Source organism: Podarcis vaucheri (assembly GCF_965113315.1).
Source record: "Podarcis vaucheri genome assembly, chromosome: 4".
NCBI lineage: Eukaryota > Metazoa > Chordata > Lepidosauria > Squamata > Lacertidae > Podarcis > Podarcis vaucheri.
Window position 1 is genome coordinate 18,817,099 of NC_138762.1, and position 13,445 is coordinate 18,830,543.

The 13,445-nt window shown below is 42.8% G+C and overlaps 1 protein-coding gene across 3 annotated transcripts in view; it reads left to right on the plus strand.

Moving 5' to 3' along the window:
* Nucleotides 1–9,337, plus strand: part of HEPHL1 (hephaestin like 1) — a 44,061-nt gene extending 34,724 nt beyond the window's left edge. For all 3 annotated transcript variants that reach the window (XM_082219016.1, XM_082219014.1, XM_082219015.1), the window contains 7 exons: nt 1,316–1,450; nt 2,425–2,531; nt 2,982–3,204; nt 5,907–6,046; nt 7,269–7,428; nt 7,838–7,909; nt 8,903–9,337. In XM_082219016.1, coding sequence (XP_082075142.1) covers nt 1,316–1,450; nt 2,425–2,531; nt 2,982–3,204; nt 5,907–6,046; nt 7,269–7,428; nt 7,838–7,909; nt 8,903–9,108 — 1,043 coding nt within the window. In that variant the 3' untranslated portion in view covers nt 9,109–9,337. The remainder of the gene's footprint in view (nt 1–1,315; nt 1,451–2,424; nt 2,532–2,981; nt 3,205–5,906; nt 6,047–7,268; nt 7,429–7,837; nt 7,910–8,902) is intronic.
* The last annotated feature ends 4,108 nt before the right edge of the window (nt 9,338–13,445 follow it).

Below are 13,445 nucleotides of genomic sequence, written 5' to 3' on the forward strand. Positions count from 1 at the left end.
CCTTGGGGCAGCACCCCTATGCAGGGCCATCTTACCCATAGGCACTAGGCGTACGGTGCACCCGGGTGCCGGGCTCTCAGGGGCGCCAGGCCCAAGAGTTGAGTCTGAGGAAGAGCCCGCCCATTGGCCGGAGCGCTGCGGCAGGCTCTTCTGCTTCGGGCGGCTCTGCGCCACGAGTTTGGGGGTGACCAAGCAAGCAAGACGCTGAGGTGGCCAGCTGGCTCTGCCCTCCTGCGTGCCTGGGACTGGGCAACGGGGGGGGGCAGGCAGATCTTTGCATCCCAGCGCCACATATGCTTAAGACAGCCCTGCCACCATGGGTACCGCCCCCGCCCCTGCTATTGCCACAGGAGAAGTGAGGAGAAGCAGCAGTGGTGGATTCCGGGGAAATCTTGTGAGACCTCATGGAATTCACCAGAAACTGCTGCTGCCACACAACTCCAGCAAGCAAGGCTGTAGTGGCAGTGGTTGGGAGATGACACCTTCCTGTTTTGCCTCAGGTGCAAAATGGGACAGGCCACCATCCTTTCTCTCTCCATTTGGCCATACTGGCTGGGACTAGGGGGAGCTGGAAGTTCAACAGTATCTGGAGGACCACAGGTTCCTTTAATGGCTGCCAGAGAAAATATGAACAACCTTCTAGCACATTCTTTGTTGAAAACTAAATGGCACTGAACATAGTGGGATTTACTTCCAAGTTGGCATGCCTACAGTTGCATTGCTACTCAATTAATCTTTTTTTCTCTCCAATCAAGTAGCAGGCCTGGTTATTATCCATTTCCAATCTTGTCTCGTGTTAGAATGAGAAGGTGTTTTAATGTTCTTATAAACTGCTTTTCATCACAAGCGACCTCAAAGTATTTACATAACACATAAACAAACCATATAATTACAAATAGCAGAATGAAAATAAAATAAGAACCAGCAACAGTGCCGATAACATTAATAATAAAACCGCAAAATCAGTGCTATAAAAAGCAAGACAGATTCAAAAATTGTCTAACCATAGTCATCGAAAGCTAGAGAGAAAAAACAAATACATTTCCACTGAGCGGTGAACGCCCTACAATAACATGGAACAGGATTTCCCAAACTTGGGTCTCCAGCTGTGTTTGGACTACAATTCCCATTATCCCCCAGCTCACAGGACCAGTCCAAAAACAGCTGCAGGCCCAAGTCTGGGAAACCCTGATATGGAAGGTTATGGTGCTCAGCATTTTGTGTGTGTGTTTTGTGTTTTCATTTCTTATATTTTAACTTTGCATGCCTCTCTGTTACTTTTTGGCTTTTTTAAAAAAAAACAACACCACTTTAGGGCCCTTGATCCATGCAGAAGTCGGCGACTCAATACTAATTGTGTTTAAGAACAAAGCTAGTCGTCCGTATTCAGTATCGGCACATGGCGTGGAAGCAACAGCGGCTGGGAATAAAGCACGCACCACAATGCCAGGTGAACTACACTGCATGTTTCCAAGTCTTTAGGTTCTGTTAACAATGTGTTCTGTTTAGTATTTTAATGCACACTAAACTAGAATTAATCACAGTAGGGAAATATGGAGATGTCTTGATGTTGGCAAACCTATAGGTGTGACTACATTTTTAAAAAATATCAAGTTAAGGTGGTTGTATAATTAGTACAATCAACAGATTTTGGCCAGGGATTGCTTGCATTGCCCAAGACCATCACATTGCTGCTATGGTGTTTTAGTGTGTTTAATTTTATTGTGAGTCTGAACTGTTTGCTGTAAGCTGCCTTAAGTAGCAGAAAGGTGGGAAATAAATATTTCATTTTTTTAAAAAAATGATGTTTTCATTAAGGACTGGAAATCCTTAATTTTGGTCGGGGGTGGTGTTAACACCCTTTGAGTTTTGTACCATACCAGCTTGAGAACCGTAAGTCCCTACTAAGGAAGACTGGCAACTTAAATTAATGGAATATGCTGAAATGGCTAAATTAACTGGAAGATTAAGAAATCAAAAAGACAACAAATATAAAAAAGAATGGAAAATGTTTATTGCATATTTACAAAAGCATTGTAAGAAAGTTTATACAATAGCAGGTTTTTAAAAAACACTTGTAATATTAAGAAGAATGTTAAATTTGGAAATAATTAAGAATAAGGAAATTACAGACATGTATAATATAAGATGATACAAAAGAACCAGGGGTGGGAATGGAGGGAAGTCAGGGATCTGAGTAATCCCAAAATGTGGATTTAATATGATGTGAAAATGTTTGTTTGTTTTTTGTGGTATATATTTACTGTTTTAAATTTATAATGTTTAGTTATAAAAATGAATAAATATTATTATTTTTAAAAGCTACTGTTTTTAATGTTTTGGTTTTAAACCAAAGTACTGAGTTTCATGAGATATTTGGATTTTGACAAACTGTTCTTTATTCCTTTTTATATATGTGGACAGGAGAAATAAACACTTACCGATGGAACGTCCCGCAAAGGTCAGGACCTGGAGTCTCTGATCCCAACTGTATCACTTGGGTTTACTACTCATCAGTGCATTTTGTAAAGGTAAATGTAGCGAAGGTGTGCCCCGCTCCCCCCACCCTGCGTTTTTTATGGGAGCACCCTTGGAAAATCTTTATTTGCCTAAAATGTTAAATGAATACTATATTATCGAGCTCCATCTGTACAAAGCCAAATGTAAATCAGGGATGGGGAACAGGATTCTGTTCTGTTCTAACACTTTGCTACATTATTATAGTTGTTATTCTGGGATGGCTCTTGGTTATCACAGTTGGTTTAGCAGCCTTTCATTTAAAAAGTTGGTTTTTGAACAAAATAACTGCATGCATCTATAAATTAATGATGATAATAATGATAATGATAATGATAATGATAATAATTTATTGTTTATACCCGGCCCATCTGGCTGGGCGGCTCCCAATTGAATATTAAAAACACAATATAGTGTTTTTAACATAATGTTATTCCCTGTTTTCCATTTCTCTTTAATTCCAGGATATGTACAGCGGCTTGATCGGGCCGCTTATAATTTGCAGAAAAGGAGTCTTAAATGAAAAGGGTTTAAGAACAGACATTGACCGAGAATTTGCCCTTCTGTTCCTGGTCTTTGATGAAAACATGTCCTGGTATTTGAATGAAAACATTGAGAAATATCTACAGGAGGATCCGAAAGCATTCAACCACACCGATGACTTTGTGGAAGGGAACAATATGCATGGTATGTTGCTGTTGTTGTTTAGTCGTTTAGTCGTGTCTGACTCTTCGTGACCCCATGGACCAGAGCATGCCAGGCCCTCCTGTCTTCCACTGCCACCCATAGTTTGGTCAAACTCACGCTGGTAACTTCGAGAACACTGTCCAACCATCTCGTCCTCTGTCGTCCCCTTCTCCTTGTGCCCTCCATCTATCCCAACATCAGGGTCTTTTCCAGGGAGTCTTCTCTTCTCGTGAGGTGGCCAAAGTACTGGAGCCTCAGCTTCACGATCTGTCCTTCCAGTGAGCACTCAGGGCTGATTTCCTTTAGAATGAATAGGTTTGATCTTCGTGCAGTCCATGGGACTCTCAAGTGTCTCCTCCAGCACCATAATTCAAAAGCATCAATTCTTTGGCAATCAGCCTTCTTTATGGTCCAGCTCTCACTTCCATGCATCACTACTGGGAAAACCATAGCTTTAACTATACAGACCTTTGTTGGCAAGGTTATGTCTCTGCTTTTTAAGATGCTGTCTAGGTTTGTCATCGCCCTTCTCCCAAGAAGCAGGCGTCTTTTAATTTTGTGAATGCTGTCATCAACTGCAGTGATCATGGAGCCCAAGAAAGTAAAATCTCTCACTGCCTCTACTTCTTCCTCTTCTATTTGCCAGGAGGTGATGGGCCCGATATGTTGTTGAGCATAGGATTATTATTTTAAAATGTTACTTCATGAAACATTCAGGTTTGCTACTGAACAGTTGCACAATGCAACATGCACTAAGCGAGAATAAATGCAGACATTCAAAGCGCTTCTCTGTTATAGTTCTGTTAGGACTGATGGGGCTGGAGGATAGGCAACACAAATGCTCCCTTCACTTAAGGAAGCATTGTGTCAAGAAAAGGGCACCTCCTGAGGTACTTGCTTTCTGAGTGTGAAAAGTTTTTCAAGCTGGAGAAACATTCAGACAAGGACCGGCGGGTGAAGAGGTAAATAAGAGAGGGGGTTTTCCTTGCAGGGCTTAGAAATGAAAACCTTAATACAAAGAAATGCTTGGAAATAAAAAGCTTTAATTTAAAGCAGGGATGTCCAACTGGTTGATCATGATCTACTGGTTGATCAACATCTGTGCCTATGGCTCCCTAAGAAAAGATCACTTGGCTTCCTAAAAAAAAAGCTCAACAATTTTGGCCAGTTTTTTTTATAGTGGGAGTAGATCACAGTCTCTTGAAAGTTGGACATGCCTGATCTAAAGAAATACTTCTTCAACAGGAGTTCCCTGTTGCCTCCTTCCTGCTCTAGCGAAAGCTGATCTGGCAGGTTTGGAAATCCTCTGAAATGGCAAAGCATGTGGTTCAGAGAGTTGCCAGTAGGAGGGAGGAGACCAGAGGAAATCTACAAAGGCAAGGGATTATCTGGATCCAAGCCTATCATTCTAGCAAGGAGCAGAGGTTTTGAATAATGTACCATATTTTTCCGTGTATAAGACGACCCCTATTTTTTTTTAACCCAAAATTAGGAAATTAAGTTGTTTAGCTTTTGGGGGGGGAGGTCACTTCCACCAATTGCTCACCCACCTGCCCGCCACTGCCGATCGCTTGCCACAGCCACTGCTCATTGCACACCTCACCACAGCCGCCAATTGTCTGCCCACTCGCCACCACCAACAGCCCACCTGCCCACTTGCCGCAGCCACCAATCGCCTGCCCAATTGCCACAGCCACAGCCAATTGCCAGCAGGCCTTGCTGCAGCCATTAAACACACCCCCCGCTGCATTCACTATCCATGTACAGTGGTACCTTGGGTTAAGTACTTAATTCATTCCGGAGGTCCGTACTTAACCTGAAACTGTTCTTAACGTGAAGCACCACTTTAGCTAATGGGGCATCCTGCTGCTGCCGCGCTACTGGAGCACGATTTCTGTTCTCATCCTGAAGCAAACTTCTTAACCTGAAGCACACTTTCTGGGTTAGCGGAGTCTGTAAAATGAAGCGTATGAGGAGATTTCACCCCTCCCATATCCAAGAATCTCCTGATGAGTCTGCTGATTCTCCAGAGAGGAGGGGCAGTGTTCTGCTCTCTACTTATTCTGCTCCAGCACCACATCAAAGAGTCAGTCAGTCAGTCAGTGTGTCGGAGAGAGAGAGAGACTGAGTGTCAGAGAGAGAGAGTGATCTCTGTATAGATAAGGTTGCTGCTAAGAGCAGCTGATGGCACTCAGTGCAGTTCAGCATTTTTCATTGAGACCACATTTAGCTCTGTATATAGTTGTATATTATAGTTGTAGATAGAATAAAGAAGATATTCTACAGAGCTGCTCTCCGAGTCGTTTATATGCTCTGCTATACTCTGCTGTGCGGCGACTGTCTTCTTGTGGAAATGAATTCGGTGCTCACAACTCTAAGCTGTGAGTCCACAGCACTTTGACCTGTTTCTGTGCAGAAGGTGGTCTCTGGAAGTGCTACCCAGCTCGCCTAGCCCAGTCGGGGCTGAAGTGGATGAGTCCAGTTGGTGGCACTGGCTCAGGGGCGATGCTGACAGCGTATGTAACCTGAAGCGTATGTAACCTGAGGTACCACTGTATAAGACAACACCCAATTTTTGCCTTTTTTTTTTTTCTTAGCAAAAAGCATCGTCTTATACACAGAAAAATACAGTATATATCTGATTTTAATTTGCAGTGGAGCACACTGATAAACCTGCAAACTTTGCAAATCTCTCCCTTCAGCAATCAATGGAAAGATCTATGACAATCTCCATGGGCTAACGATGAACAAAGGGGAAAACACCAACTGGTACCTGATTGGAATGGGAAATGAAATTGACCTTCATACTGTCCATTTCCATGGAGAGAGCTTTCTGTTCAAGGTTGGTATAAGCAAAATAGAACCATTTGCATTGTGACAAATAACTTAAATAGAAAACATTAGCTTTCAGAGGGGGGGGGTTATTGCAAACAAACCACATGTGCATGCACATCCTATACCAGCAGGAAATTAGTAGGTCACAATTAGTAAAAAGAGGTAAAGCATTTTGGTCATGCTGCTACAATTAGCTACTTTTCCATAAGCACAATGCACTTGGATTATATCTTATGAATGCCTGAAGAGTGATACATAGGTGGAGGGTGCTTCTATAAGTAAATCCCTTTGGTGGATTGGATTATATATATATATATGGCTGTGGGTGTATATCTTCCACATAGATGAGAATTCATATCTCCAACCATTTACTTTGTGCTGCTGGCAAAACTGCAGACAAAAATATGCTAAAATGCAGCTGATTTTTCACAAGAACTTTAAAAATAAATAAATTGCAGACTGATGTGGAGATGTGGAAAACTGAATTTAAGATTGGGAAAAAATAAGATAAACAAAAATGGACATATTTACCCATCCTCAAATGAGGGGGAAGGGGAACTTCTTACCATATTTTTTGCTCTATAAGATGCACTTTTTCCATCCTAAAAAGTAAGGGGAAATGTGTCTGCGTCTTATGGAGTGAATGCAGGCTGCACAGCTATCCCAGAAGCCAGAACAGCAAGACGGAATGTTGCTTTCGCTGCACAGCGATCCCTCTTGCCGTTCTAGCTTCTGGGATAGCCACGCAAAGCCTCCTCAGGGCAGCGGGAGGAACGTTCCCCCTGCCCTGAAGAGGCTTTGTGTTGCTTTCGCAGAAGCCAGAACAGCGATCGCTGCTTTTGCTGCGCAGCGGTCCCTCTTGCTGTTCTGGCTTCTAGATTTCAGAATATTTTTTTTCTTGTTTTCCTCCTCCAAAAACTAGGTGCGTCTTATGGTCTGGTGCATCTTATGGTGCGAAAAATACGGTAGTTCCCGCTGCGCTCCGGGGGCTTCAGCGAAAGCAACGCGAAGCCTCCGGAGCGCGGGGGGAGCTCTCCCTCTGCGTTTCCGAGGCTTCGTGTTGCTATCGCTGAAGCCAAGGAGCCTGCATTCGCTCCATAAGACGCACACACATTTCCCCTTAATTTTTGAAAGGGAAAAAGCGTGTCTTATAGAGCGAAAAATACGGTACTTTTACCACCTAGGGATAAGCTTTGAATTTACTCAATGCTCTCCTGTCTTTGATACAGAAGGATCACAATCACAGAGGAGATGTCTATGACCTCTTCCCTGGGACGTTTCAGACTGTTGAACTTGTAGCGTTCAATCCTGGGACATGGCTTCTGCACTGCCACGTTCACGATCACATCCATGCTGGGATGGAGACAACTTACACTATTGTTGAATCAGGTAAGGTTGCTTTGTAACGTGGGTTTGGGTAGCTTATGCACCCAAGTAGTCACAGAACATGAGAACATGAGAAAAGCCTCGTTGGAAAGCCCACTTAGTCCCACACCCTGATCTCACAGTGGCCAACCAGCTGTTCTTATTGTTGTTAACCCACACACGTGGGTCTCCAGAGTATTAAACCTAATTAATATATCTTCTTACCAATTCCCGTCAGTAATCACAGGCTCCTGGTTTGGATAAAGGAGCAAACTGTGGTTAATTGAGGACTCCAACATTGCTTTTATTTCCTTTGCTCAGATTAATATATCCTCTTACTAATTCCCATCAGTAATCATAGGCTCCTGGTTAGGAATAAGGAAGAAATTGGTTAATTGAGGACTCCAACATTGCTTTTATTTCCTTCGCTCAGATGGTGTGGGACGTGGAGTCACAACCACGAAATATGACACATTTACAGTCAATGGCAAGAAGACTGGAGAAGGTATGACTTTGGGCAGCTTTACATTTCATGGAGCAAACCCAGGTTTGCTGCAAAAAGGACATTCAAGAGGCCAGACCAGGTTCCATAATGAGTGCGTGTGTACGGGGCTCATGTTTAGAAGCACGCATTTGCCCCCACTTCTTGTTCATGCTATCCATATTCAATTATACATTTAGGATGGGCGCACAGGACCCTGCTTTATACTGAGAGCTCATCCACACTTTGGTTTGCTCCACTGCTTTCCTACAGGAAAGTATGTGGTTGAGCGCTGATTTGGAATAAGGCAACCAAGATTTTCACGGATTGCCGTTTGTTCCGATTTAGCGATAAAGAGTGGATTTTCCGTGGGAAAGCAGTGGGTCAAAGGCAAAACTGCTCAGACCCATGCTCTCTAGGCACAGGACAAGTGGAAGTGTGGGCTATCCCCAGGTCCAACCATTGTTCTATGTAGCTCAGTATTGGCTACATCAGGGTTTCCCAAACTTCGGTCGCCAACAGGGTTTTTTTGGACTACAACTCCCATCATCCCTGGCCACTAGTTCTGGTAGCAAAGGATGATGGGAATCGTAGTCCAACAACAGCTGGAGATCCAAGTTTGAGAAACCCTGGTCTACACTAAGGTTGCCCATTCAAACTTTTAATTGTCCCATAATTTCAAGTCATGGGTCCAGGCGGTAAACAGTGGGTTTTCCCAGGGAAACCAAAGGGGCCAAAAAAAACCTTCTGGGACCCGTGACTTGATATCACAGGACAAACAAAATTGTGGATGGGCCCAGACTGACAGCATCCTTTCAGGGTTTCAGGAACACGGGACCTTCTACATGCAAGATCGACCCCTGAGCTATAGCCCTTCCCCAACTAAAAGGGGAAGATGTACAACTAAAAGCAAAATGTGTCAATCAGCCCACAGTGGGGTTTGTTTGTTTTTTATTTAGTTGACATTTCCCTTCCAGGGGAAGGAATACATTTCTCACAAATGCCTTTCTCTTTCAGCAGGTAAAGGCAGAGCAGGAATAGAATTCTTGGGGGAAACTCTGGGCCCAGGAGAAGCCAGCTCGGTGCTCAAAGCTCTTTTTATCACTGGACTTGTTCTGTTGGTAGCTCTCTTGATCCTTATTCTCGTCGTTGCTTGCCAGAAGAAAAAGGCCCGTTATAGAGCCATAGGTCACAGATTCGATCTTCCAATGGAGTCCTTCTGATCTGACTGAACATGGCTTCATTGACTTTGTCAGGAATGTTGCTGCTGCCTTTTGAGGTGGGAGGAAACGCCGACACATATCGCCGCTTCAAGACGACCACTTTATTTATCATTCATCCCGATGTGTTCCCACAAAGTTCGCGGGGAGGTTAGCCCATGTTAGCTAACCCTCCCATTTCCCTGGTTTTCAGGGAGGTTGTGCACACTTGCATGAAGCAAGTGTTATCCCACACTTTCCTAACTGCAAAAAGTCTAATTTGGGTGGGTATGGGGGAGAAGGTTTGTTGTTCAGGAACTCCAAGTCCATTTTAATCGCACAACCCTAATTTGCCAGTATGTGACTGAATCCCACCCCGAAATAGAGACAGTCCGGAAGCATCCAGGTATGTTACACAGAGTGAAACTACAGCAGCTGCTACTACGGTGCAATAATTCTGAGCAGACTTGTAGTTGGGATAAAACTAGGAATGATTTGGGGAACTCCCTTCTTGCCATGTGGAACTTATTTCAAAGCAGGCCCCAGAACATTCGGATTTGAGTTAGGTCTGAAAGGGATATGAACTGGACCCTGTGGAGATACATACCTGAGTCAGAATCTAAATGAATTCTTCAAGCAAATAAAGGACACATATGGGAAATGAATCGGCTTGGCTGTCGGTTCTGTTTTTATTTTATTGTTTAATATTAGCTTCATTTGTCTGGCCGCCCAGTAACTCATGTTCTCTAGAAAGCCCACAAAGATGAAAAGGACAAAATACAATCTTAACAATATACCGTATTTTTCGCTCTATAAGACTCACTTTTTCCCTCCTAAAAAGTAAGGGGAAATGTGTGTGCGTCTTATGGAGTGAATGCAGGCTGCGCAGCTATCCCAGAAGCCAGAACAGCAAGAGGGATTGCTGCTTTCACTGTGCGCGATCCCTCTTGCTGTTCTGGCTTCTGAGATTCAGAATATTTTTTTTCTTGTTTTCCTCCTCCAAAAACTAGGTGCTTCTTGTGGTCTGGTGCATCTTATAGAGCGAAAAATATGGTAATGTAAAACAACAATCCATGCAAGTGCTGCTATCAGCCCACTTTGTTGTTGTTGATGTTGTTGTTTAGTCATTTAGTTGTGTCCGACTCTTCGTGACCCCATGGACCAGAGCACGCCAGGCCCTCCTGTCTTCCACTGCCTCCCGCAGTTTGGTCAAACTCATGTTAGTAGCTTCGAGAACACTGTCCAACCATCTCGTCCTCTGCTGTCCCCTTCTCCTTGTGCCCTCAATCTTTCCCAACATCAGGGTCTTTTCCAGGGAGTCTTCTCGTCTCATGAGGTGGCCAAAGTATTGGAGCCTCAGCTTCAGGATCTGTCCTTCCAGTGAGCACTCAGGGCTGATTTCCTTAAGAATCTGCCCACTACCTATGTCAAATTCACTTATGCGAATGTAAAGAATTGTGCCCAAACTCTTTGGCTAATTAAACCATCTATGGCCTTTTAAACTTGGAGGGGGCAGGGATGTTGCTTTTGTTTGTTACTGTGTGCTATGTATTTTTGTGTTTTTATATTGTAAACTGCCCTGTGATCCTCAGATGGCAGGCCGTATATAAAAATAAAATAAATCGAGACACTCTGAGCAAATAAAAAGGCGTTCCTCTGGTGCCAAAAAAACCGCAAGAATTGTGCCAGATGGTCTCCTCCCACAACCAGGGTGCCACCACTGGGAGGGACCTCTCTCTAACAGCCATCAGCCTCAATTGGTGGCAGCAGGATCAGGGCCCCTGATGAGGATTGTAAGGCTCTAGAAGGTACCGGTAGGTATGGGAGAAGGCAATTGGTTCCAAGGAATTCGGGGCTTTATTGTTTTAAACCAGAACCTTAAGTTAGAAACTAACTGGGAGCAGCTGGTAAAGCAGTGGCATAATATGATCAAAACGCCCAGTTCTAGTTAATAGTCTTGCCACCCTGTTCTGGATGAGGTACAGTTTCCAGACCATTTTTAAAGGGAATTCCATGTACAGTGCATTACAGTGGTCTAAGCAGGAGGCTACCAAAGATGCACAGAATAACTGTGGCCAAGCTTACCTCCATCCAAGTATAGTCTCAGCTGGTGCATCAGCAGATGCTGATGAAATGTGCTTTGAGCCACTCATCCTAATTTTAGTAAACAAATTCCAAAATCCTGTTTCACCAGAAATGGCAGCTGGGCAAACAAAATTAGTGTGTACACCTAGGGTAATAATGCTTTTAATCTCTCTTGAAAGCTATTGTCCATTGCCAGTTTGTTCAAAGTATCAGGAAGTGGCTTTAATTGCTGCTGCTTCTTTGGCGATCACTCGTAGCCAAGTAAGATTGTCTTCCATTAACACGGTTTTAACAGTGAGTCCGTAAGTGACTGTGGAGGCCAATTCTGGATCCACACTTCCTTCCACAGTGGGGACATTGGTTTCCGGGAGGGAGCTGATCATGGTATGGATTTGCCATACTTATCATGACAAGTAGAATCATTCAGTTCTGTCTCACTCCTCATGAGAACCTGTTGCAAAAGCCTTTTTCAACGGGGTCAGTCTTAGACCTAAATGGCCCTTCTATTTTTCTATTCTGTGAAGCATTTTATTGGAGTGCGTACCTTTCCCCATTTACCCCCATTTGTTGTAAATCAATAAAGTTTATTTGTGCTAGTTTTTGTGCTAACACTTGTACTAGCTTTTTTACCACAAGCTACTGAATTAATCAGCAGGCTACTCAAAGCGTTATCAAAACTCTGGAGAGATGTGGATTGCTTTGGGTACTTCAAACCCATTTTCACAGATACACCCCAGCCACAATTAAGTACCAGACTTTGCACTGGCATATGGTTATGCTACTTAGATATTATTATTTCTTTAACCAATCATCTCCTTGTATAGAGTGCTCTGCAAAAAGCTGAAAATTAGTTTGCTGTTCCATTCCATCCAATTTAAGACAGCAGTGCAACTGAAAAACTTTGTTCAAGCGTTTCTGGGGAAAAATATATGATGAAGTAAGGAAAATGCTACAATATAGCTTTGTTAAGAAACCAGAGACCTTTCTACTAGGGATAACCAGAAGGGAAATTAAAAGGAAGGATTTCAAACTTTTCCAATATGCAATAACTGCCGCGAGGACGCTGATAGCTCAAAGGTGGAAACAAGAACAAGTACCGACTCTGGACGAATGGAGGAATAAACTAATTGATTGTGCGGAATTAGACAAACTAACGGGGAAAATTAGACTTCAAAGAGACCATAAGTTTTTGGAGGATTGGGGAAAATTTAGAGAGTATTTGAAAACTATATGTGAGGAGAATACAACGCTAGTGTGTTTTAAAGAGGCTTTGTGAAAAGTGAGGAATATCGCAAAAATGTAAATAAGGATATAAAGGAATTACTTAAAGGTGATACTATATATTAAGAAATGTGTAAATAGGAGAATTATTATGGATGACTGTCAGAGGAGTGGAGGGAGGTTCAACAAACTAAAATACGTGATGTGGAAAATGGAAAGATGGAAGTTTTTATAGAAAATGTAATAAAAAATATTTGCAAAAAAAAGAAAAACTTTGTTCAAGCTTCCGTTTTTCTCTAACGAGGGCAATTCATTTCAGAGTTTCAGATTGCCAGTTTGCATCTGGTATGGCTTCAGCACTGAAATGAAAGTAAACAATAAAGAAAGACGGAGTACATTTAAATCACAAATCACTAATAAGTGGTCTTTAGATGGGCAAAATTCAAAGCAATGTTTTGTTCCATTACTGCTAGGACTGCATCAGATGGTGTGCTTTTACAGAATGGTTAAGTGCGTCTACAGATTTTAAAGCACTAAACAGCATAAATAAAGCTGAATATGTTAAGCACTTTGGGGGGTGGGGTTGTGTAATTTATGTCAGAACGAAACTGTAAACGTAGCAGTAGCTCTAACAACAATCCGTGGTAGTGGTCAGTGGATTTAAATTTTATGAATTCTCCCATGTTTTTCAAAAAATTATTCTTGCAATCATTAAAAAGGGGTAAAAAAGCAGTAGGTCACAGCCAAAGGTTTTCTTCCACCAAAAAAATGAGTTTTCCTCCTATTATTATTATTGCTATTTTATAGAAAAAGAGGTGCCAGAACTCACCATGAATGCCTCTCTGGTTCTCTTATAATGGCAATGGCGCCCAACTGTTCCAAGCGCCCTTCCTTACTGAAAGGGTGTTGTTGTTTACTAGATATATATTCCATCCTTCAGCCCAAAGGTTCCTGGGGAATATGCAAAACAACAGGGGGGTGATCTGCAACTACAAAGGAGGGCTATGTCCAGTGCTGGCACCCAGCTTCACAGTGCCCTAAAGAGTCATGTCTGC